The sequence below is a fragment of the Crocuta crocuta genome, unplaced genomic scaffold, assembly GCF_008692635.1.
Source record: "Crocuta crocuta isolate KB4526 unplaced genomic scaffold, BGI_CrCroc_1.0 scaffold236, whole genome shotgun sequence".
Lineage (NCBI taxonomy): Eukaryota > Metazoa > Chordata > Mammalia > Carnivora > Hyaenidae > Crocuta > Crocuta crocuta.
This window is the reverse complement of record NW_027530998.1, coordinates 411738-438535: the sequence shown is the minus strand read 5'-3', so window position 1 is coordinate 438535 and position 26798 is coordinate 411738. Positions and strand designations below refer to the sequence as shown.

Here is a 26798-nt window from a genome sequence, read left to right as displayed (position 1 = left end):
AAAAGAAATGTGTAACATTCCTGTAGTCTTGGAGACGAGTCAGGGCTGGGAACTGCAGGTAGTTACTTTGTACAAACTTGCCAATCAATCACCGCTTGCAGAAGCCCCACGTAGATTCTCTGAGCCCACCTCATAATTGGTCATTTTAAAAGACTCTCAGAGGGGCGCCTGGGTGGCTTAGTCGGTTAAGCGTCCGACCTTCGCTTAGGTCATGATCTCGCGGTTCGTGGGTTCGAGCGCCGCGTCGGGCTCTGTGCTGACTGCCGGCTCAGAGCCTGGAGCCTGTTTCAGTCTATGACTCCCTCTCTCTCTGACCCTCCCCTTCTCTCTCTCTCTCTCTCTCTCTCTCTCTCTCCTAGAAATAAATAAAAATTAAAAAAAAAAAAGACTCTCACAGGTCATGATTGGGTCCTGCCAAATGTAACGGATGCCTAGCAGATACTGAATGGTCAAAACTGTTACTATGCTGTTACTATGGGCATTGTACAATTATGATTGGTGCTTATGTAATGATGCAAAACGTACAACGTGTGCACAGTTACACCCCTGCCCTTCCCCCATAAAAACCCTGCTTGCCACTATTCGGGGCTTCACTTTGCTGCTGCTCTGCCGGTAGACAGGTGAGCCCCTGCTCGAGCTTGTAATAAAGACCCTTTTGTTCTTGGCATCAGTGCGGGCTCCTTGGAGGTCTCTGGGGACTCGTGATTCGGGGCATAACACCACGAGATCATGACCTGAGCCGAAGCTGGATGCTTAACCAACTGAGCCACCCAGGTGCCCTGATAATCAATGCTTTTAACCATAGTGCTAAACTGAATCTTTATAAGGTTATCTTTATTTGGAAAACTAGCTTTGAATTTGACATTTATTATCTGTGTTCATATTACACATTTCCTTGAAACACCATATTGAAAAAAGAATACCGACAATATTGAGATAAAACATCAGGTTCTTTTTCCATTTACCATGGTTTCTTCTGGAAGGAAGATAATATAATTTTTGTTATTCCCTTCGTAGTTTGAGAGGAAAATCTAAAATGCCTTGATAATTTACTAGAGGTAGATAAGATGTGAAGTAACAATTATAACTATTATCTAAGAAACTTTAAACAGTTAAGTAGCTTAAAAATTGATGCTTGAATTATTAAAAATGCTGTGAGTTATTAAGAGATGAACGCATAGGGAACACTTAGGTGCACCATTTGGTTTTTTTCCCTACTTCAACTCTTTCTGTCTGAATAGTAAGTGACATGGAACCAGTAACAGATGAATACTTTGAGTATGATACCTTATTATTTTCTTTTCTGAGCAGTGCCAAATACTGTTGATGTCAAATGAGCTAACTATCCAATGCCAAACTATCTGAAATTTAACACAGAATATACTACCATGCTTTTATTCTATTCTTTCTTCAGATTGGAGAGCTAATACAATGCTAAGAAAAGAATTTTTAAGCCAGGTGGTTCTCCCACTTATGTAGCTATATAATCTTGAATGAGTCACTTGCCCTTTCTGGGCTTTCCTCCTTGTATATATTTGTATATTACCAGGTGAGGTAATTTCTTTATACAGTTAACAAAACTTACAAAGTCAAAAGGTAGTTGTAGGAAGAGGATTTCCAAGTCTCATTCTCAGAAAGTATCATTCTTCTAAAACCAGAGTATCTCATAATTCCTAACCTTCATAAATGACAGTTTATCCCTTCATGGAAAATGTTGGAAGGTAGGTAACAATAAATAGAAACTATAATTACTGTTTGCAAAATACTGTAATAAAAATTTGTTAACCCACTGTGATAAAAAGATAGGATATTGCATAGTAAAGGCTAGGACACATATTACCAATTTTCAGAATAAAATAGCCCTTCTGTCATATTCAGTGCTGTTTAATATTTGGGGTTTCAGAAGGCACTTCAAGATTTGGCAGGACCTTTTGGTCATGATGAACATAGTTAGATGCATGGAGATACCAGAAACTAGAAATTTCGATTCATAAAAATGCCAGAAGTTAGCTTTTGGTTTGTCCTTTATCTCAGTAAGTGTTATCTTCAGTCCAAAAGATTTTATAAACCAGTACATACATATATGTATGCATTTTGTTGTATGTATTTCTGTTACTATCTATAGATAAGTTTTTAGACTCAGAAACTTCTATTTCCTTTTGCCATATTTTGTCCTATAGACTTAACAGTTAGTAGAAATGGGCTTGGAACCAGATACACAATTTGAAGAAATTGAAAGTGTAGAAAGAGATGAATCAAGATCTAGACAATGACTTATTTGCTGTTCCTGAAGTTAGCAGCTCTGATCTGAACAGTTCAGCTTTGTTTCAAATCAGTGAGAAAGGGAAATATGAGAACAGCCATTTTAGAGCAAGTGACCATTACAGTGAAGACACAGTCTCTTCCAGTAGGATTTAGAACTAGGTTGTCAGGATGCTCAGTCCTTGCTGTATTGTATCTGCTTTCTAACCTACTTCCAGTCTTGGGGGTACCAGGTGAGGCCAAGTCTTTGCTCTTCCTTCCTATGTTAATATAGTAGTTTTGTGCTTGAGAAGAGGGTATCCAGGGGTTATAGTTTCATTCCAAAATGGCCTATCATGATTTACTGATTTCCTATCATGGGTGGTGTTTGCATTTAGAATTTATCTATGTGATTTAAAAAAAAAAAAACAAACATTGTAATTTCCAGTTTCTAATGTTAACTCTCTTATAAATTTAGTCTGGAAAATAAAATTATTGCTTGGTGCCACAAATGCCACAACAGAGATAATAACTGCTTCGCCTAACTTGAGAGATTTCTTTTTTTTTTTTATGTTTGTTTATTATCGAGAGAGAGAAGGGGAGTGGGGGAGGGGCAGAGAGAGAGGGAGACACAGAAGCTGAAGCAGGGTCCAGGCTTTCAATTGTCAGCAGGGCTTGAACTCACAGACTGTGAGATTATGATCTAAGCTCAAGTCAGACACTTAACACACTGAGCCATCCAGGCACCCCTACCTTGAGGGATTTCTTATATGGCTAAAATGATCAAGAATGTGAAAGTGGTTTCAGTGGTTCAAAAAATTGTTCAAAGAAAGGTAGGATACTGCATATCAACTTTTCTTCCCTATTTATCCTGGTCTCTAAGCATACCTTTTTTTAAAAATTTTTTTTAATGTTTTATTTATTTCTGAGAAAGAGAGCGTGAGCAGGGGAGGGTCATGATATCACAGTTACTGAGTTCAAATCCCATGCTTTGCTCTGCACTGACAGAGAGAGGGAGACACAGAATCTGAAGCAGGCTCCAGGCTCTGAGCTGTCAGCACAGAGCCCGACGCAGGGCTCGAACCCACGAGCCATGAGATCATGACCTGAGCCGAAGTCGGATGCTTAACCAACTGAGCCACCCAGGCTTCCCTAAGCATACCTTTTTAAGCAAGTTATTTTCTGGCACTTCTGTAATTACTTAAAGGGGACCCAAGAATATATTTTATAGCATCTTATACTGAGTATACAATAAAAACTTCTATTTGGTTTAGGAGTGCTAGAATATGATCCAGAAAGGGTCACAGTTTACTTTGATGTGGTTATACTTTTTTTTTTTTTCTTTTACTAAATACCTATTGTTCCTTTTTGGGTTGTAAATGAATTCAGGGAGGGAATATTACTCAGGCTTATAGATTGTTTTGTTTGCTCATAGTTGGCATTCACTGTCTTCTCTCTACAATTGATTTAATTACATCACAGCCCATAAAACTACTTCTAGATCACAGGCTAGTAAGAAATTGAGTTATCTCTTTCGTTCTGTTTGAAGGGCAGTTTTGGACATGTTCTTCCTGTATTTGAAACATTCAACCTAATAATCTCAAATCATGTGAAAAGGTGGGGTCTTTGTTTTTTGCTTTATCAGTCTTTATTATATATGATCTCTGTTATGCCCCTTTAACTTTCTGTAAAATAACACTTCCAGAAAGGTAAATAGACTAAAATAAAGAAAATAGCATCAGGAATAATGCTTTTTGGCATATGTGTTCTAGGTATAGGAGTACTATATAATGAATTGAAATAGAGACAAATTTAAGATTTTACATTTTACCAAGAGTTGATGGTTTGTATTAGTGAGTGGAAAGCAACTATAAACCAGCATTTTTTTTTCCAAAACAAACATCTAATAGAAGGTATGAGGAAGACCTCTCTCTATGTCAAACTGTCACCTGTAATGGAAATCTGTGAGACAGAAAGTAGAAGCAGAGTGGAGTGCATTGGCTGTATGTAGGGGGGAAATTAAGAAGGTAGTATTGGTAGGGTAGTTTGGATGGAATATGGAGAATTATTTCTTACTATATTATAAATGCATTATAGATATAGTATAAAATACAAAAAGAAGACAAGCTGTAGAAGACAAGAGCTATCTATCTGCACTAGTGCTGGTGTTTTTAAGGAAGGGTACCTAAAAAGTTTTTATGGTGCAGGAGGCATATCTTATTCTTATTTAATTCTCAATGTAAAGAAAGAGCTTTCTTTGGATCCTTAATTCTCAACTATCTCTTTGGATCTTCAGCTATTGGTAAAGTAGAAATGAGAAAACTTGAGACTATGACTCTGTCCTCTTTAGTATTTATAAGTGCCAAGGAAAGGAGTATTAGTTAGAAGGATGTATATACACTGTTTAGGAAAACTGGTTTTATTTTTCTGAACTTTTTGAAACCAAAGACATTAAAAAGTTGGTACTTCAAGAAGCCTGGGAAGTTATAAAAGTGAAAAGTGAGACAATACAGTAATTAATTATATAATTGGGAAGAAAGTTGGAGAGGTGGTTGGAAGCATGTAATAACCTAAATAATTACTCAGTATACATTTTTAAAATTTTATTTATTTTTAATTTTTAATGTTTGTTTATTTTTGAGAGAGACAGAGAGTGAGCAAGGGAGGGGCAGAGAGTGAGGGAGACACGGAATCTGAAGCAAGTTCCAGGAGGCTCTGCCTTGATAGCAGAGATACCAGCGTGGGGCTCAAACTCATGAACTGCGAGATAATGACCTGAGCCGAAGTCAGATCGCAAAATGACTGAGCTACCCAGGTGCCCCTCAAGTGTGTATTTTTAAAAGAAGTTGATTGAGGAAGCACCTGGGTTGGCTTAGTCGGTAAGCATCAGATTCTTGATTTCATTTCTGGTCATGATACACAGTTACTGAGTTCAAGTCCCATGCTTTGCTCTGCACTGACAGTGCATGCTAAGCCTGCTTGGGATTCTTTCTCTCCCTCTCTCTGCCACTACCCCTCTCAAGTGCATGCATGTGTGTGCACACGTGTGTGCATTCTCTCTCTGTCTGCTCCCCCCTCAAAATAAATAAATAAACTTTTTAAAAAGTTGATTGAACCTGTGTTCTTTGCCAAGAAGATTAAGAAAAAGCAGAGGCTTTGTGAAAGTGTTAAGGCAACAAGAAGGATATTTCAAACAACATGCACTGTAAAGAAAGGATATTACTCATTGTGCATTATGTAATCACTAATTGAGTATCAAGGCCAAAAAAACAGATATACAACTTCTGTTTTGCTTTCATGATCTCTATTGAGAATTATCTTCAAAGTGGAAAGACCAAAGTAAGACAGATGAAGAGGAATTGGTAAGCCAGGACAGTCACTACACAGACTGAACTGGTTAGGTTTCCATAGCAAGATAATTATACTCTTGGTGCTAATAGATCTTGCAAAAGTATGACTACAGAACTGGTATAGGTAATCTATTATGAATGTTGTAGTATAGAAGTTCTAGGATATTGAACATGAACAAACCATCTCATTTTTCAAAAAGATAAGATAGTTTGGTGTTTGTTCCCCCATGGAAAAGAACAGGGAAGAATTTGGGCATAGAGGACAGAGTTGTGCTGGAGGTCTGAACAGCCTCAGAGGACCCCACCTGTAGCTTTGGAGCTAAAATGACCTGTGAGAGATAACCCGGGAAGGACCCAAATCCCTAAACCTTTATCTTTTGCTTTTGATATATAACTGTATGAGACCCAATCCTAGAAGTATTTGACCTTGGATGAAGTAGCTCTCTGCAGCTGGAGCAGTTTCTGAACGACTGATGAGGAATCTTGGCAGTATGTTTCCATGATCACCCCTTTGCAAAGTTTTTGCAAATTGTGGGACTAATATGTATGAAGTACCTATCAAAAGTCTTGATACAAAGTAGATGCTCAGTAATGGACAGCATGTATTATTTTTATTATTGGTTCTGTCTTAGAATTTCGGTTATTTCAGAGAAGACCAATATATACACATAAGATTTGGCAGGGATATTTAATCTTTTAGAATGAAGTTTCAGAGTGCTCTTAACCAGTAATTCTCAGTATTCAGTTATAGCAACTTTTTTCTAGATAGGTCTCCTGAGGCAAGGGAAATAAAAGCAAAAATAAACTATTGGGACTACATCAAAATATAAAGCTTCTGCACAGCAAAGTAAACAGTTAACCAAACCAAAAAGCAACCTATGGAATGAGAGAAGATATTTGCAAATGGCATATCTGATAAAGGGTTAGTATTCAAAATATATAAAGAACTTGACAGCTCAACACCCCAAAAAACAAAGTATCCAATTTTATAAATAGCAGAAGACATGAACAGGCATTTTTCCAAGAAGACATACAGATGGCCAACAAGCACATGGAAAGATCCTCATCATCACCTATCAGAGAAATGTAATTAGCACTACAATCAGATATCACCTTACACCTGTCAGAATAGTTAAAACCAACAACACAAGAAACAACAGGTTTTGGCAAGGATGTGGAGAAAAAGGAACTTTTGTCCACTGTTGTGGAAATGAATATTGGTGCAGCCAATGTGGGAATAGTATGGAGGTTCCTCAAAAAGTTAAAAATAGGACTACCCTATGATCCAGCAATTGTGCTACTGGCTATTTATCCAAAGAATACAAAAACACTAATTCAAAGGGATGTATGCACCCCTATGTTTATGGAAGCATTATTTATAATAGCTAAGATAGGGATGCCTGGGTGGCTCAGTTGGTTAAGTGACGTCAGCTCAGGGGTTCATGGGTTCAAGTCCCACATCAGGCTCTGTGTTGACAGCCTGGAGCCTGNCTCCCTCTCCCCCCCCCTCTCTCCCTCCCTCCCCTTTCCCTGCTCATGTGCTTGCTTACACCCTGTCTCTGAAAAATAAACAAACATTACAATAGCCAAGATATGGAGCTCAAGCGTCCACTAGTTGATGAATGGATAAAGAAGATACACACACACATTGGAATATTAGTCATGAAAAAGAACAAGAAATGATGCCATTTACAATGACATGGATTAAGCTAGAGAGTATAATGCTAAGTAAAATAAGTCAGAGAAAGACAATTGCCATATGATTTCACTCATTATGTGGAATTTAAGAAACTAGCAAAGCGGGAGAAAAAGAGATAAACCAAGAAACAGGCTCTGTACTATAGAGAACAAACTGATGATTACTAGAGGGGAAATGGGTGGCAAGGTAGGTGAAGTGGGTTTTAGAGATTAAGGAGTGCACCTGTGATGAGCACTGAGTGATATATGAAATTGTTGAATCACTGTATCATATACCTGAAACTAACTCTGTATATTAACTACCTGGAATTAAAATAAAAATTTTAAAAAAACAATCTGTTTGCCCTTAATATGTGAGCGGGTGAACTAATGAACAGAAACTCAAGAAATGATACTCAACAGAAATGAAGTCTGCTACTCTTAGATTCTTAAGGGAAGAGTAAGAGATAAAATCATTTGAGAACACAGAAAAATACTTATATGCAAAAATATTCAAATGGCATTAGTTATAATAGCTCAGGTCAGAAGTAATTTAAATGTCCACCAAAGATTAAATAAATTATGGTGAATCTTTAAAGTGAACTATATAATATAATCACAAGTATTGATTTTGAATATATAGGGAAGTATCCCTGATAAAATGTTTATTAATAAGCCAAAATATAATATTAGAGTATATTATCTTAATTGTATAAAAATACTTGTATGCAGATGAATCGAGAAAAGTCTCTATAACTATATTGACTTGTTAATGGGGATATTCGGTTGCAGATAACTTTCACTTTTCATATTTTTCCTTGTTCCTAAATCCATACAATAAACATATATAACATAATAATTTTTTCCCACTTGTTTATTTTTAAGCATCTATAAAATGCAGGACTGACGAGACCTGGTTTAAGAGCAAAAAGTCCAAAATTGGTCCTTATTTGACTTATAATTAATATGGCTCTCCCCAAAGTACAATTTCAGTCTTTACTAACAAAAATACAGTCCCAAATGAAGAAGGCATTAGTTCATTGGGTGTTCAGATGAACAACCATCTGACACCATATGTCATATAAAGAGTTGGCCCCTCCCCCTTTTTAAAAAAAATATAATTTATTGTCAAATTGGTTTCCATACACTACTCAGTGTTCATCCCAACAAGTGCCCTCCTCCAGTGCCCATCACCCACTTTCCCCTTTCCCACCCCCCGCCCCATCAACCCTCAGTGTGTTTTCATTATTTGAGAATCTGTTATGGTTTGCCTTCCTTCCTCTCTAACTTTTGGCCATTTCTAGAAATGGCATAGTAGTGTAATATTTAAAGTAGTGTCAAGTAGAAGAGATACTAGGTTTTATTCTGTATTCTTTTAAAGAACATATGTAGATCTAGCTTTAATGAGAGAAAGATATAGGGAAAAAATTTTAGTTAATTAGGCATTAACATCTAATTGTTACATATCCCCCTCCCTCACAAGGGCCTGACTTTGGTGGAAGTAAAATATTCCAGCCTAAAAATAGTACTGTTCAAACAGGATTTTCACACTTTCCTACAGAGTCTTGGGTTCCTATAAGTAAATCTTAAGAGTTCTATAAATATTTAGAAGGTACTTCAAAAACTTAATACAAATAATTAAACTTAATTTAAAAATAACATATTCACCCAAATATTTCAAATGCCAAATTTTAACACTTTGCAAATTAATAACATGTTTTGGATGTGCTGCTTAGTTGACTTGTTTTGGTGCAGACCTCTGAATCAGATTTTCACCTGCTTGCTTTGATTTTCTGAGTTCAAGGTTAGTTATTTACTATTTGAGTCTGTCTCTGTGAATCAAAGATGTTTTTAATACTCTGTGAGCAAAACAAAATACAGAAATAAGTTGGATATGGAGACTGATACAAGACTATAATCATCAGTATCCTCTGATTTAATATTTTTATATTCATCAAAACATTCATTGTTTTCAGTGATTTATTCAAACACAGTACTATTTTAATTTGTTTCATGTTATGGGAATCTTACTAGAAATTGTTTGAAAAAGTCTTTTATGGAGGATTGTCAAGTCTGCCTATAGAGCAGACTTTTTAATCTGCCTTCTCTTTATTTCTTTTGCCTTAGACCAAGCCACTATCACCTGTCACTTATACAACCTCAAAAATTTTGTTTGGTCTTATAATTCCCACTTTAGCTCCTGTAATCCATTCTCCACTAAGCATCTGGAATGATCTTAAAACATATAAAGCAATTTCATATCCTTGCTTAGAACCTTCCATTATTCCGTTTCCTCTCTAACATTGTTTCATAGCCTTGCATTACTTCTTCCTTTATGTGGAATGCTCTTAATGCCATTCTTCACCTTGGTAACTTCTCATCCTTCATGTTTTAGTTAAAGGTCACCTCCTTGGAGTAGAGGATGAAAACTATGCTCCTTTTTGTCTCTCTGGATTAGAAAATAAGTATGACCTGACCTTTTATTCTTCTCCATGCATGAGAACTTCAGAATTGGAGCAGAGAGAGGAGTATTGTTTATCTAGCACAGTGTCCTGTGGCATAGTAAGATTTTAGTCAATATTTTTAAAGAGATAGTTGCATATTTCTGTTTCAAAGCGAGGAAGATGGGGTGTTGGAGGCCTATTAAAAGGACAGAGGTGTCTACTCCACTTAACACTTAGCAAAAAGTAGTACATTTAGTAAGTTTTGGCCATTTATAAAATATTTTATAAAACTAGGCTTAACGAGTTTAAATGGCGTGACCCAAAGTCATACTATTATTAAATATCAGTGCTAGACTGAATTCTATTAAATCCTGTAAGTCTACAATACTTAATTTGTAAGTAAAGAAAGAAAATACTATTAGCAGAAACTATCGTCCCAGGGGAGCCATGTTTTACCTTATAGAAGCTGTTAACCCTGAACCCTTCCATACATGTAACTCTAACTTTCTAGTAAAGGCGAGATAGAAAAGTTGGCCTCTCCTTAGTTGAGATAAGGGTGTGACCCTGCATTTCCTTGACAGATCTCTTGTTGTGGTAAGAATAAAACTGCACACAGATTATGTAGATTTTATTCTCTTCTTTCTCTTTATAATTTGCTGACTCAGTTAAGGTTGTGTTCACCTTTAAATACCGGAAAGTTCTAACAATAACTTAAAGGGGAAGAAGGGCAGTTTTCTCACACAAGTCCAGATATGGCAGTCCAGAACTGGTTCAACTGTTTCCCAGTCCATAGTGGGCTGGCTTTTGCCTTCCTGCTTCTCAGCACATGGATAAAGGTATAAAAATGCAAAAGTATATATATATATTCCATCTTTGCAACATGGCACTTTTAAGAAAGTTCTTATTCCGACTTCTTACATCTCACAGGCCAGACCTGATTGTGTGGCCCCTTGCAAATGGAAAATGAGTAGGGAGACAGTAAATCATATCTGTATCTTGTACTCCCTCATTTAATGTCTTTTAGCATGATAGTCAAGTATCTAATAGTCATAATAATAATGTGTTGTGCTTTTAGATTTACTTTGGTGCAGAAGCATACAGTGGAATTTAATCAAGTGGCAATGGCTAATTCAGATGGATCCGAAGCTATGCTGAACAGAGTGATGACGAAAGATAATATTGGTGTTGCTGTGGTATTAGAGGTCCACAAAGAACTATTTGGAACAGGTGAGTGCAGTTTACAATGTTCTTACTAAAAATAAACACCATCCCATTCTTTCCCATCTTAAACAGGTGCACAGACTCTTGCCTTATTATTGCAGTTATTTTCTAGTCTTTAAGGAAAGTTAAGGGAGATAGGAAAATAGCACTATTATGTAAACCGTCATATATTGCTAGAGATATTATTTAATAGGTAATCTGTAAAAAGGAAAGTCTTTAATATTGCAATTAATACCAAAAGGTTATTTGAAGTAGGAAATGCTTTAGTTAGGCTGAATTTGGAAATAATGATGAATTGGTTCTCTTTTTAGCCATATTTTTAGCTTCTTGAGTTTGAAATCTTTTGTCTTTAAGGTTAAGCACTTGGCAAGTTTTCTGTAATTTCTTTGTTACATCTCAGTCATTGTCAGGGTAAAAGCGGGATCTTTTATCTACCTGGTACTTATCTTTTGCATTTTAGATTATTTATAGCTTCCTTCAAAGTCAGAAACTCAATATGTACTTTGCATATCCAAACCTTTTTTCCCCTTTCTGCTGCCTGCCTTTGTGCACTTTATTGTTTACTTAACTAGTATATTTTAGGCAAGAGCAATGAAAAGATAAAGGACCACATTAGGGCATTATATTTAAACTTTTTTCCTGTGCTCACTGTAGTAGAAAAGTTGCTTTTGGTATTGATTTGTATTATTCAGAGCATGCCTGTCAGACCTCATTTTCTCTCTGTTCTTTAGTTTATCTGTCATCAGACAATCTTTGATATGAGATTTAATCTTTTTTCTTCCTTCTTAGCCTTTCCATTTTTACCTACTTTTATGTCCTTTCCAGTCTCATTCTTTAAAAAGTTTGGTACCTCTTTGTCTAGTAATGTGAAAATGAATTTCTTTGGAGTTTTATTCTCCTTTTACTTTTCAGAAGAGCAATTATAAATTATACAGTAGACACTTTTCACATTTTGAAATATGTCTCATAGTCCTACAAGAGGAATTTAATATTATAGAAGGTGCTCATGGCCCCATTGTTTTTAATAGTTTTTAATTTTTAATATAGTGAACATTTAATCTACAGCCAGAGTGACACTATAAAACTTTCAGGAAAGAATGGAGATTAGAGAATTTTGGCTACAAGTTTTTATATTATGGTCAAAGTGTTTTTAAAAATAACTATTTCTATATTTATAAATCATATATCTGATAAGGGGTTACTCTCCAAAATATATAAATATCTCATAAAGCTCAGTAGCAAAAAACAAAAAAATCAAAAACAATCAGATTAAAATATGGACAGAGGGTCTGGATAGACATTTTTCCAAAGAAAATGGAGATAGCCAACAGGCACATGAAAAGATATTCAGCATTACTAATCAACAGGAAAATGGAAATCAAAACCACAATAAGATAGTATCTCATACTGTTAGTATAGCTATTATCAAAAGGACAAGAAATAACAGATTTTGTTGAGGATGTGGAGAAAAGAGAACTCTGTGCACCATTGGTAAAAATATAAACTGGTGCAACCACTATGGAAAACAGTATTCAGGTTCCACAAAAATGAAAAACAGAGTGGTACCTTTGTGGCTTTGTAGGTTAGGTTTCTGACTTCAGCTCAGGTCATGGTCTCGCCATTCTGAGTTCGAGCACTGCATTGGGCTCTGTGCTGACAGCTCAGAGCCTAGACCTTGTTTCAGATTCTGTCTCCATCCCACTCATGCGCACGCGTGTGCGCGCTCTCTCTCTCTCTATCTCTCTCAAAAATAAACATTACCAAAAAAATTTCTTTAATTAAAAACAGAAATGCCATATGATCCAGCAATTCTATTTCTGGATATTTATCCAAAGAAAATGAAAATACTAACTTGAAAAGATATATTCACCCCCATGTTTATTGCAGCATTATTTACAATAGCCATGACATGGAAGCAACCTAAATGTCCATAAACAGATGAATGGATAAAGAAAAGGTAGTATATATACACAATGAAATACTATTCACCTATAAAAAAGAATACCTGCCATTTGTAATGGTGGATTGAGCTTGAGGGCATTATTTTAAATGGAATAAGTAAAAGAAATATTATATAATATCATTTATATGAAGAATTTAAAGAACAAAACAAATGAGCAGAGAAAACAAAACCAAAATGTCAATTGTATAATTGATAAATAATACAATAAAATACAATAAAATTTTTTAAAAATGACTACTTCTGCCACATATAACAGACACTTCAGTTACTTATTACTCATCATTGATAATAATTATACCTTGATAAGGTGAAATGAAACTTTATGAAAATAGTAGCCTCAGAAAATTAGGTCTTTTTCTGTAGGGTTTATATTTTCAATAGAAAAAAAATTTAATAGAAAAATTTAAGAGACACTTGTATAGAATTTTTTTGTAGTTTCAAGTTTTTATTTAAATTCGTTAAAATACAGTGTAATATTAGTTTCAGGTATAGAATAAAGTGATTCATCACTTCCATATAACACCTAGTTATCATCACAGGAGCCCTCCTTAATATCCATCACCTGCTTAACTCCTCTTCTCCCCCCTGCCCCATTTCCCTTCTAGCAATCCTCAGGTGGTTCTCTTTATTTGTCTTTTTTATGGTCTGTCTCTCTTCCCCCACTTTCCCCCCACCCCCCATATTCATCTGTTTTGTTCCTTAAATTCCACATATGAGTGAAATAGGATGGTGTTTGTCTTTCTCTGATTGACTTATTTCACTTAGCATAATAGTCTTTAGTTCCAGCCACGTCATTGCCAATGTCAGAGTTTCATTCTTTTTTGATGGCTGAGTAGTGATGATGCTGAGTAGTGCAACTGCTGGATCATAGGTTAGTAATATAGAAATTTCAATATTGAATGAATTTTGCATGTTGACTATTATTATAGTAGTACAAATATATATAAAGTAAAAAGTGAGAAGTTCCATATCTCATTCATACTCTCATTAATTTCTTTACTTATTACTACACAGAAAGTATATGTATAGTATATTTAAATGGCATCATATCACATTTATTGAGCTTTGTGTTTTAAATATTTTATGGATGTCTTTCTCTGTTAACTGTTTATGGATGTTAACTGAGTTTAATTTTCACAGTTTTTAATGTATTATCTATCTTGTCTCCCATTTCAAAAGTTAATACTTTGACAACATTTTAAAAAATGTAGGTGATGGGGAGGAACCTTACACATTTTCTGGTTGAATATCTCACTTTCCAAATGAACCTGAGTATCAAAAAAGTTAAGTGACTGGCGGAACACCAAAATAACAGTTAAAAAGCCAAGTCTAAAACCCAGATTTTGGGAGCACATTACTCCCTAAGTCTCCATTTTAAAATTACTTTATTTGGGTGTATGGTATCAATTTGTTTTGGTAGGAAACTTCCTTCCTTCCTTACTTTATATATATATATATATATAGTGTTAATTGCCTTTTATTATGACCTATCACTGACATGCTCAGAGAATACAAGGTGAATGAGTACTAGGCAGTGGGAAGCATTTAAATTAAGGTTTAGGTCATTAAAAGAACTGAAAACCTGCCTCATTAGGTAATTGTGATTTTAAAATGACAGAGATATTTGAAGTGCTTGTTTACACCAAGAACTCATCAAATCAAAGTACTAGAATCAAATGTTGATTATATAATGATATAATTCTTGGGCACATTTAGGGCAGAAGTTGGCAAACTTTTTCTGTAAAGATCCAGATAATTAATATTTTAGAGTCTGTGGACTACATATAATCTCTGTTACAGTCTTTCAAAGAAATTTTTGTATAATCTTTTAAAAATATAAACCAGGTTTAGCTCATACAGGCTGTACAAAAACAGGTGGTGGGCCAGATTTAGCCCATGGCTGCAGTTTGTGTATCCTGATATAGGGGAATAATTCCCATGTAGGGATTACCAGAATCTTAGGACATTAACTTCTAAGAACTACATTTTGAGATAAAGGGGAAGATATGAATTAATGGGGGAAAAAATAAAAAAGAGGCTACAGATTTGGGGAAGAAAACCTTAAGATACTGCTCTTTTGATGCCTAAAACATAAACTTATCCTCCTTTTTCTAATGTTTAAATTTAGGTATGAAGCCTATTCATGCTGCAGACAAACAGCTGCTTATAGTGGCAAATGCCCACATGCATTGGGACCCAGAGTATTCTGATGTGAAACTTATCCAGACCATGATGTTTGTCTCAGAGGTTAAAAACATTCTGGAGAAAGCCTCTAGTAGGCCTGGCAGCCCAACTGCAGATCCTAATTCCATCCCGCTGGTGCTATGTGCAGATCTTAACTCATTGCCAGATTCAGGTATTTATAACATTTCCTCATTGCTTTCAGTTTTGCTCTAATTTCTCTTTGAAGGGCCAGCTAGTTCCCGACTTTTGAGTGGAGAATTTCTCTGCCAAATTAGAGAGTGTATTAGTAAGAATCCAGGGATGATGGGGTATGGGGGTAGTTGAGAGTTTAGTAAAGAAGCTATTTCCAAAGAGGTGTACAGGGTTAAGGGACACAAAATAATGCGTGATGCAGTACTTTACCACTGAGGGAATTTTAGGCCCTTTACCACACCTTCACCTAAGGGTTTGGAAAGTGGTAGGAACTGTTGTCAGAACTTGGAAAAAGTAGTTCTCAGAAGAGGGTTACCTAGTAGGAACAGTGGCTTTAAATTAACTGATGCTGTCAGTCTCCGGCATCAACAGAAAATGAGTCAGGGGGAATATATATCCCTACCTCACTCTGCCCTCCTGGCAGTGCTGCCCATTGACCAAATCCAGCCAGAAGCAACAGTAGGAGGGGGTTTGCGGTTGTTGCAAACAACCTGCAGTCTGGAGCACAGGCTGCAGTAAGAAGAGGCAACCAGGAAATATTCAGCAGGGGTAGCTATCTCAATTTACTAAGGTTGGCCACTTTTTAGTGATTTCATTAAATGATGTATGAAGATTGATAATAGGTGTAGAAGACTGATCAGCATTCTCCTTGGATTTGACATTACTTCTTGAGCTCCACTAAACTACTTTATGTCCTGATTTATTTTTAATCTTTGCAAAAATTAGTTCTGCATGTTAGATATTAAAGTTAAAATGTAAAACATTAAAGTATTACTCTTGTGCTATTACTGAAGCATATTCTAAATTTTGTATATTTTCAGTAAGCTATTTTAAATTATTTAAAATAATCCCTCAACAATAAATGTGAAGTAACCCGAATGCTTACAATTGGAAAGTCATAAAAGTCACGAATCTAGAAGATATCTTTACTTTTTCTCCTTAGCAAATAAGTACTGAAATCATATTTTTATAAATGTTTGTCTTCAGCCCCTAACCCAATTGGCACCTTAACCATGCCTTCCTTTCTTAGTTCTGTTTTTTTGAGTTTAAATTTCTCCCTTCTTAGTTAAGCCAGTGAGCTATCACTTAACAGCACAGTACTATGAGCTTCTGGAGCCAGACTGTCAGAGTTGGATCCTGCTTCTACCACTTAGAAGTGTAATCTATGACTAAGTTCTCTATTTTTAAATAAGGGGGTAATAATTTTATCCACCACATAAAGCTGCTTGTGAGGTTTAAGTGTATAAAGCAGTGCCTGGCATGTAATAAATGCTGGATAAATGATCACTCCTTTTCATCTATTGACAATACTGATATTGTGCTCATCTTTTATTCATTACATGTTGCTATCGTTCCTGATCACAAATAGAAATAGATGGCTAACAGTGTTCACTGATCATCATCATCATCACCATCATAAGGGCTATGATATATTTTTCATTTTACTTATTAAATGGAAGCAATGTATTTTTGAATGCTTCTACTCTTTTTACATTTTTAGACACACCTAATATTTTTGACCAAGCAGTATATCTATCTGTAGTATATAATGTTCTTTATAGTATTAGACTGAAAGAACTCCCTGTAGCTCAACGAATATTTTCTAGCTGAAACTATAAATATTGAAATGTTGAAGATGCAAGGTCTATTTTTGTTGTAAATGATTTTTTATTATGTATGCTATATTTTACATACTCCTAAAGTTATTGATTGACTGCATAAAACAATGAAATAGTAAAGAGATAGTGGTTTAGGATAATATTCTAAAAGCCTTTAGGGTCAGGATCTTCTTGGTGAATGTCTTCTTGGGCCCAGGGATCATCCTTAGCTTGAAGTACCATTAACAAAAATGAAGATATTTCTGGGTGACTCTGATGCTTTGATCTGAAGTAGGCAAATACCCTTAGTTTGATTTAACTATATAAAATTGGTGTTTGTTTTGTTTTTTGTGTTTTTTTGTATGTGGTTTTTTTTAAACAACAAAAATTCAGCTGTATATGGGTCAACCTAATAAAACCACACTGAACCTGGTATATCTACCTGACAACAAAATTTTGGTCAAGTCTTAACATAAGGTCTACATACTAAAAGGTAGTGTTTCTTCCTTCTTTATTCTACTAGGTGTTGTGGAATATTTAAGCAATGGAGGAGTAGCTGACAACCATAAAGACTTCAAGGAACTAAGGTACAATGAGTGTCTTATGAACTTCAGCTGCAATGGAAAGAATGGAAGCTCAGAAGGGAGAATCACACATGGCTTCCAACTGAAGAGCGCCTATGAAAATAACTTGATGCCTTACACCAATTACACCTTTGATTTCAAAGTAAGTAACAGTTTCTGGGCTGGCATAGAGATTATTTCAAATACAAACACAGGGCAAGAAAAGTATATATTATTTATTCCTAATTGTATAATATTCAGGAGTTTTTAGAGTCTAAATGTCTTGGCTAAGTTTGTCCCTAAACGTAAGGAGGTTTGTTATCTTTGTTTTTTGTTATTGATGACCTGAAAAATTTTTTGAACTCTTAATTTTTTCAAATTTGAAGCAATGTTATTAAATAGCAAAAACTTCCTAAATGTTTACTATGTGCCAGGCAGTGTTCAAAGCACTGTGTTAAAAAAAAAAAATTTATATGTTTATCTTGGAGAGCAGGGGAGGGGCAGAGAGAAAGGGAGTCACAGAATTCGAAGCAGGCTCTAGGCTCTGAGCTGTCAGCACAGAGCCTGACGCAGGGCTCTAATTCAAGGACCATGAAGACATGCCCTCTGACCCAGAGTCGGATGCTTAACTGACCGAGCCACCCAGGTGCCCCAAAGCACATTATGTTTTTTACTATAGTTAATCTTCACCTGTCCATATCATCACTAACTTTCAGTAAGGATCTAAATAATAAGCAACCCGATTAGTTAAGTTCATCTTGAATAAATTTATATAATAGTCTCTTAAAATATTCTTTGTACTTCCCATCAATGTCTGGTTTACCTTTAAAATTTCCAAGTTTCCTTGGGGGATGGGGTTATAGACATTTGTACTTAGGGTCTGATATATATCCATGTAGTCAAACTAATAGATTCCCAGGTGTGTGTGTGTGTGTGTGTGTTTGTATCCATGTAGTGAAACTATTACATTCTCAGGCAGTAGAACACTCCAGCTCTTAATAAAAGGAAAAAGAAAGATACTTTTTCAAAATAAGAAAAAAAGTTTAGAGGGCCCATTATACAACACAAATTGTTCTTTATCTGATCACTCTGCCTGTAGCTCTTTTATTGTTTGACTCTCTGGCATTCAGGCATCTATATCAAAATGTTATACTATCCTGAAAAAAAGGCAGATATTATAAATTGGTTTGCTGTAAGAAGCCTAGAGTGAATATAATAAAAATACCAAAGGAAATTTTCAAAATGGGCTTTTCACACTCCAGTAACCTTTTTATATTTTCAGTGCCTGTTAGCCCCTTTCTAAGGAACAAATAGTAGGAAGAAGAAGGGTAATTTGTGCACTGATGTTATTGGTCAGCTTTTGTAATCATGAGGTGGAGAAAAAAATTGCTTAGAAGAAATCAAATCTAATTTTAGTATCTTTGCTGTTAGAGTAGATAATACTGTCTCTAGCGATAGTTGGTTTTGTTCAAATCACTCATATGCAGTAATGTGCTAGTAGATCTTTAATAACCAGCTTTCTGAGAAATACAGTCCCTCACTTGTGGTATTTGCTGATTTCTGTGGTATAAGTATTCCCACTGTGGTAGATTTCAAGTTCCCAAATAACACCATTGAATTCAGAGTTAAGAACAAGCACTAAGGAAGCAGGTACTAGCCTACTGTAGCACACCGCTGGTCTTCTGTGAGTTTAAAGGAAAACGTTTAGACTTTAATGATATACAGTTTGTTATAGGTTAATTCCCATCTTTGGGAATTGATATTGATATTGATACATGATTGATATATGATATATGATATTGATATTGATATATTGATATATGATATTGATATATGATACATCTCTGTCAGCACAACCCAGAAAACCTAAAATAAAGTTCCCTAAAATAGGCGTTTAATAATTCTACAACTTGTTGTTTTGGCAAGTGTGTGGTTTAAAAGACCAAATCATTTCTATGTCATCTAGGCTTTGATAGAAGTTATTTTTTCCTTGTACACAAAGTGAAAATTTGGGATATTAATCTAAGCCATCTTTCTTAATCTTCTGAATTGTTTTAAAAATCCTTTGTTGATAGTTCTTCAAAAGATTTTACATGTGGTAATAATTGTATCAAAAATCATATTGAACCATTTGCACTGTCCAAAGAAAATACAGGTAAAGAATGAAAGGTGATTGACTTAGAGAGTGTTTGATGTTTGAAAGGATAGGATGAGATGGAAGGACAGAGCTATAAATCTCTGAGAGACGGGCGTGTATGGGAAGATAAATATTCTGGCTGGTTGCTAGATAGATGGATGGGATGGGAGGGTGAGAAAGGATGGAAAGATAAGATGACCATAGAACAAACTGTAAGGGCATTTCTAACAACAGAGAGTGAAGCTCTTAGTCCAAGTAATAGTGAGTGTTTCAATTTTATACAAAGCATTTTATGCCATCCCAGTATTAAAGGCAATCAGTAAAAAAGAATTGATAATATCAAATATAAAAATGTCATGTAATTAGCATTACATCCAGATCCAAATAAGTATTCTGCGATTGCATCAGTGTATTGTTTTTTGTTTTTTGTTTTTTTTAACTTAGCATTTATTTACTTTATTGGTCCTTGAAGAAGTTAGAAATGTAGAAAAGTGATATTTCAAACTCAGATTCATTTAATCTAGAACTGATTTGGAACATACCAAAGGGTGGGTAAACAGTTAGGAAAATTACTTGTAGAACAGGTGTCTTAATGATAGCTAACAGATTGCGGACCATAGACTGTGTGTGTGGCTTAGAAACAACAAATTTATTTCTCATAGTTCCTGGAGACTGGAAATGCAAGATCAGGGTACTAGCATGGTCAGGTTTGGATGAGGGCCCTCTCCCGGGTTGCGGACAGCTATTTTCTTATATCCTCACGTGGCAGAGAGGCTGAAAGAACTCTCTAGGGTCTCTTTTTATAGAGCAACTAATCCCATTCATGAGAGCACCCCCTTCATGACCCAATTACCTCCCTAAAGTCTTACTTCCTACTCCCATCATGTTAGGAGTCAGGATTTCAACATGTGAATTTTGGAGGGACAGAAACATTCAGACCGTAACACCAGATTCATGGAATTAACAGCTTAAATCAGACGTTCTACTGCCGTTGCTCTTTTCCCCACCAATCTAAGAGTGTGCCTCAACCAGTTAATGAAAAGAGGAAGGACAGTTTTCATATTTTGTCAAGTACTAAGTCTTTCTGTGTTACATTATGAAATTTCTAGTATATCATTTTCTCACTCTTTTATAAGACGATACTTAGCATAATGCTACCTCATAAATTATTTTCATCATTTTTACCTTTTTTCCAAATAGTTTTATAGTCTCACTATAATTTTTCCTAATATAGACTTTTTCCCACATTGTAGCCTTTTTGAAAAAAGTTTGAACCAAAAAAACCTACATTGTAGATATAACATGTGTAAGTGTGCATACATATGTACAAATATTTTGGGTGAGTTTGCAGATATGATCTTGCTAATAAAGGTTTTTGATAAGAGCATTTACTCTGGGTGTTTCAAACTAAGAAAATAGTTAGAAGTGATGCCTCCAATTAAATGCATCTTACTTCCTGGAGTGTTTAACATTTTTCTTGGGGCCTGTGCTTGCAAAGGATTCTTTAAGTCTAGCAGCTGATGATAAAAAGATGTAGGAAGCTTATGGAACATAAATGACAAAATATTTCATTTGTATTTTGTTTAGTTTGTAGTTGAAAGAAAGGATAGTCTCATATAGGCTAATAAATGTACCCTTACCCTTGTTAAACTTTTTCCTAAAATGCCATTGCAAAATTAGGCATTAGTCAAAATGCAAGGATAATACCTTGTATTTACATAATTTCTTACTATTCAACTTGGACTGTTAATGGCAGAAGTCTTTGGATTCAAGTAGGTACCTTATGTGGCAAGGTTAAGGTTTGTAAATGTTCAGTGAGGCCCTCTTCCTCAAAAGAACTATCTCCTTAATTTGGTTTTGGTCATGTCAAAATCAACAACCTGAGGTAATTATTTCCAAATTCCATAATAAATTTTTTTTCATTAAAAGGTTTTGCTTGCTTTTTTTTTTTTAAAGTAGCCCATTTCACTGTGATAACATTTAAAATATTTGCTGGAACTCATAATGTATAGCATTTATAAATAGATACTTCCAGATCTGGAAATATTTCATATTTGGGCTCAGGCTCTCTTAATATGAACAGGAAGAAATTTGACTTTACCCTCTTGTCTCCACAGCCTGGGGCAATAAAAAGCACTCTAGTTTTAAAACTTAATGATCAGACAAACCAAATAAATCATCTAGTTCTCAGAGATAAAACTGATACAAATATATAGGTCCCTGCTGAATGCTAAGGAATCCAAAATTTACAGTATATTTATAGTTGTGAAAATGTAATGTACTGCAATATGTTCTAAAGAACACATTAGAAATGTTAGCTGTTTGTAGTATTTTGTATGTATATATGTATGTAGCATATCTGGGAAAGCTGAACTAGAATTGGCACATCTGAAAACAGGCTTTACCATGGCTTCGTGTATTTGGATATCTTGATGTGCAGAAAATTGAAAATAATGCCAATTAACATTAAAAGAATTAAAGCGAGTCCTACCTTTTCATTATGCATTTATATAAAAACAGCTTGCTGTAACTGATTTAGTGTAGTTCCCATAATGTTTATACTGATGGATTAGATTTCACTAACCTAAGCAAGACATTTTTAAAGATGCCTAGACACAGTGAGAAAGAATGAAATCTGGCCATTTGTAGCAACATGGATGGAATTTGTGGGTGTTATGCTGAGTGAAATAAGTCAGGCAGAGAAGGACAGATACCATATGTTTGCACGTATAGGTGGGTTAGGAGGAACTTAACGGAGAACCATGGGGGAAGAGAAGGGGAAAAATAGTTGGGGAGAGGGAGGGAGGCAAACCATTAGAGACTCTTGAATGCTGAGAACAAACTGAGGGCTGCTGGGGTGGGGGAGAGGGTGATGGGCGTGGAGGAGGGCACTTGTTGGGATGAGCACTGGGTGTTTTATGGAAACTAACTTGACAATAAACTTTTTCTAAAAATTAAAAAAAAAAAGATGCCTAGACATAGTTGGGGGTGTTTAGCTTCTCAGTTTGCGTACCACTTATGCACAAATTCAAGGCTTTATGACTCCAGTAGGGTCCTGTATTTCCCTATTGAGCCATCTTTATTTCATGTAATACTTTCAGAAGATTTGAGCCTTACTTGACCCCATTGTCAAGACAACAGCTACTAGTACAGGTTACTAAGGTATTTGGCTTTTACAAATCATGGATTGTTCTTTATATATCTTGAGTTATTCTTTTTTTTCTAAGCATATTTTTTTTTCTTTTTTCTCAATCCCCAATCTCTTTCCAGGGCGTGATTGACTACATTTTCTATTCCAAGACTCATATGAACGTGCTTGGTGTCCTGGGGCCTTTAGATCCTCAATGGCTGGTTGAGAACAACATCACTGGGTGTCCACACCCTCACATCCCTTCAGACCACTTCTCACTGTTAACACAACTTGAACTCCACCCTCCACTTTTGCCTCTTGTCAATGGTGTTCACTTGCCTAATCGGAGGTAGTGGAGTACTGCCCCGCAAAGACGGGGGGATCTGTTGCTATGGACCTGTACAGTTGTAAATCAAAGTATGTAGGAGTGAAGTATGGCCATCCTTAAGCTGCTTCTTCAGGTTCCTTTCATTATGTGTTTGCTCTAAGATTTTGTACATTTTTGTGCATATTGGTTTCATTTGGCACTAGGGCTGGAACCAAAGTATTACTTTGCAGATTTTTAATTTAACATGTTTTTAAATGGGATCTTCTTCAAATTACATTAGAGTCAACATTTGTAATTAATAAATTACCAATTCGAGGCCCAACAAGTATATTTGTTTTTCCAAAACAAATACTTTCTTTTGAATGGCTTCAAATCAACCATTTTTGTAAAAGGCAATTTAAAAAAAACTATAACATTTTAAACTGAATGATGGCATGCCTTGCAGGAAAAATTTCTTGGATTTCTGTTTTCCATGATAACAAACTGATTTTTGGCTCCCCAGGTCTTTTGCACATTAACAAAGCACTTAAATTTGCTAGATCTGTACGTAAATGATGATATAGCCTATACCCATTAGAAAAATTGAGAAAGAGATTGCACAATATGCTTTCAAAATCAGGCATTTAACAGCACATGACAGTTGGGCAAGTGCTGATTATTTTCTTGTTTTGAGGAATCACTCTGTTTTGTTCCTCTATTAGTTATAACCTCATTAAAAGTATTAATTTTAAGCCTTTCCAGTTTATTTATTGGGAAACAGTGAGTAATTTCTACTGCCACACATCTTGAAAATAGAATTTGTTACATTTAGGATGCTCACAAAAGTAGCATCTAGTATTTTTCATTATTCCCATCTACTCTTTTCTGCCTGGTTGTGCTAAAGAAAAAAACAGATACTCTATGATCAGTATAATTTTTGCAGTTACAGTCAGATGTTAAAAAAAAACAAAACAAAACGGAACAACTACTGAATGAAAAGACCCTGGTCAGTGTTTTAAAAGGGAAAAGCGATACAAATATTTCATATGTTTCCCAAAGTAGGGCAAGTGGCTGCTGGTTTTGGCTTTTTGAGGTGACAATGGAAAAGATTTTGGAGGGAGAGAGAACAGGGAGTAGTTGAAAACCTCGGATCATTTTTCCTGACTCTAGTTGCCAAATGGCCATTATATGCTTTTAATCTTTGTTTCCATTGTCTGTCAGGGTTGAATTAAGAAGCTACTGGTTTATTCCCAACTGTTGATGCTCTTTAGAAACGTTGGAATCCTTTTTTGCCCAGGAGGGGCCAGTTGAAAATCTGTGACTCAAGAGGCAGTGAACGTTATACCGTTTTCTGGGGGAAAAATTGGTTGGCTACTTGATGTTAATTATGGCACAGTAACAGGAAAAGGTTGTGTCTGTGTTTTTAAGTTTTTCTTTATTCTGCTTTTTTGCTGCTATAAGAGTTTTCTGAAATTTATATTTTAAACTTTTCATGCACTTTACTGTTTCTAGTCTCAAAATGTGATATTTTTAATAAACAAGAAATTTTCCATTATGTGAATGAAATTTTAAAAGAAAATAGCCTATATTTGTGTCTCACTAATATATAAAGTACAGGTCAAATTTAAATTATTTAATTAGTTTTAAATATATACAATTTGTCTCCTCTTTCAAACCTGACATCTTAGGCTGTTTTATGAGTCTTAAATGATGCATTTTCTTTGGTCATTTTATACTAATTTCTTCCATAGTAAATTAATCAGGCTATATAAGGTAATATTTCCCCTAAAGGGTAATTTTAGTGGGACGAGGGTGGTGGGAGGATGTAATGTCGTATATGGGAACGCATCAGAAGGGTTCTGTAAAGCCTAAACCCCCTTTTAAAAGTGCCTAGTGATAGAGGCATTGTTTGTCATCTATTGTAATTGGAATGTAATTGTAGTTGAGTGAAGTTCGATGTAAATAAAATATTCTTTTAAAAATGGTAAAGTACCAGAATAAACAAACAAAGAAACAACCCTTGAGGTGACAGATTTTCCTCAATGTGCAGGTACCCCTTCTTATATACCTCAAACATTCCACATCTAGCCATGCAAATTGATTACCTGAACCATAGTACTGGAAAGTAGAATAGCATGAAAAACTTAATTTTGTGGACATTACCTTTTTTTGTAATCAGCTACTGTATGTTTTATTTTAAATCTTTTGTTTTGGGTGGGTTTTCTGCTCTGGAGGTATATGCACTAACAAAACATTTTCCTCCTTTCATATACGCATGTTAATTAGCAATGTGAGCAATATTTCCTACCATACTTCACTCCCGATATTTTTTGAGATGTTTGTATAAAATGGAATTTAAAGTTCACTTATGATTGTATATGAATCACAGAGGAGCCCATTTATTAATAAAAAACTTTTTTAATAGTTAAATGTAGAGGGAAAAAATAAAAAAAAATTGGGAAACATTGTAAACAGCTTAAGTTTATTTTGTGTATGATCGAGGCACTCTGTTGCAGGAAGGTGTGTAATTGGGTTCTCTCTGCTTCCAAATGCACTCTTTCAAACCATTCATTATCCTGTGTATTTTTAATGTGGTTTTAGTAAATGTTGGTAGTAGCTCTGTTGAAGTAGGTAATTGTGTTATGTTTTGGGTGGCACACACACCTGGGGCATGGTAACCCAAATTTCATGTGCACGGTTTCCCTTTAGCCCACTGCCCAGATTTCACACACCTTTCACCCTTTGTTCCCTTTGTAAAAGGAGTGGTATCTGTTTTGAGCTGCCAATTCAGATGATCAGAAATGCTGCTCTCCTCAGTATTGTCTTGTTAAAACGCATGCCATTTGGAACTTTGGCAGTGAGAAGCCAAAAGGAAGAGGTGAATGACATAGGGTATATATTCAGTGAAAGCAAGATATTTATGCTTATATACTTTCTAGTTTTCAGAATAAGTTTAATAAGCTTTATGCCATGGGGCTGCTGCATATTTTATGTGAAGTTAAGAGAAAATTTGGGCATTTTTAGGTTGTGCTAATGTGTTTTTTTTTTTAACTGTTAAATATGATTTCTGATCTTTGTCTAAGAACTGGAGTGTTCTTTAAATTTATTAAAACAGTGTTGTTTGAGGAAGGGAAAAACTGCACTGTTTGCTATTACAACAGTCATACAAGTGCATGTCAAGTCACCCACTCTCTCAGGCATCAGTATCCGCCTCATAGCTTTACACATTTTGAAGGGGAATATTGCAGCATCCTCAGGACTGACATCTGAGAAAGGCTCAAATCCACTTACTGCTCCTTGCTTGTTGACTTTGTTTTAAAATATCGTGCCTGGTGTCAACTTTTAAGCAACAGCACTGCCTAAAAGCAAGCAGAGAACAGAATCCCAGCACCATTCTATAGGCAACTTTTTAGAATTCAGATATAGTAAATCTGTTCAAGATTTATGATGTTTTATGTAAAAAAAAATTTTTGTACAATGTAGCTGAATATTTTTGTTTCATTTCTTTGATGTAAGGCGTGTGAACGTTCGTTTGAATATCACATGTTAAAGTCAGGTAATGGCACAATGGGTTCTGAGACCAGCTTCCTCCCCTCCCCTCCCATTTGCCTTGTTCCAGACTCTTTATTTTCAAATTACTTTCTGATATTCATAGGCAGATATTTAATTTTACTAATAAGCATCCTGTGTGAATGTATTAAAGAAGCCACTGTGTTTTAGTGTTAGTTTGCAGAAATATAAAGCTTCATTCTTCTTTGTCCCTATTATTTGGTATGTTACAGTTATGCATT

At 35.3% G+C, this 26798-nt stretch overlaps 1 protein-coding gene across 2 annotated transcripts in view; it reads left to right on the top strand.

The window, feature by feature from the left end:
* CNOT6L (CCR4-NOT transcription complex subunit 6 like) overlaps positions 1–26489 on the top strand; it is a 115922-nt gene extending 89433 nt beyond the window's left edge. For both annotated transcript variants that reach the window (XM_077770545.1, XM_077770546.1), the window contains exons 9-12: positions 10788–10939; positions 15025–15252; positions 17394–17596; positions 22841–26489. In XM_077770545.1, coding sequence (XP_077626671.1) covers positions 10788–10939; positions 15025–15252; positions 17394–17596; positions 22841–23053 — 796 coding nt within the window. In that variant the 3' untranslated portion in view covers positions 23054–26489. The remainder of the gene's footprint in view (positions 1–10787; positions 10940–15024; positions 15253–17393; positions 17597–22840) is intronic.
* Positions 26490–26798: the final 309 nt, after the last annotated feature.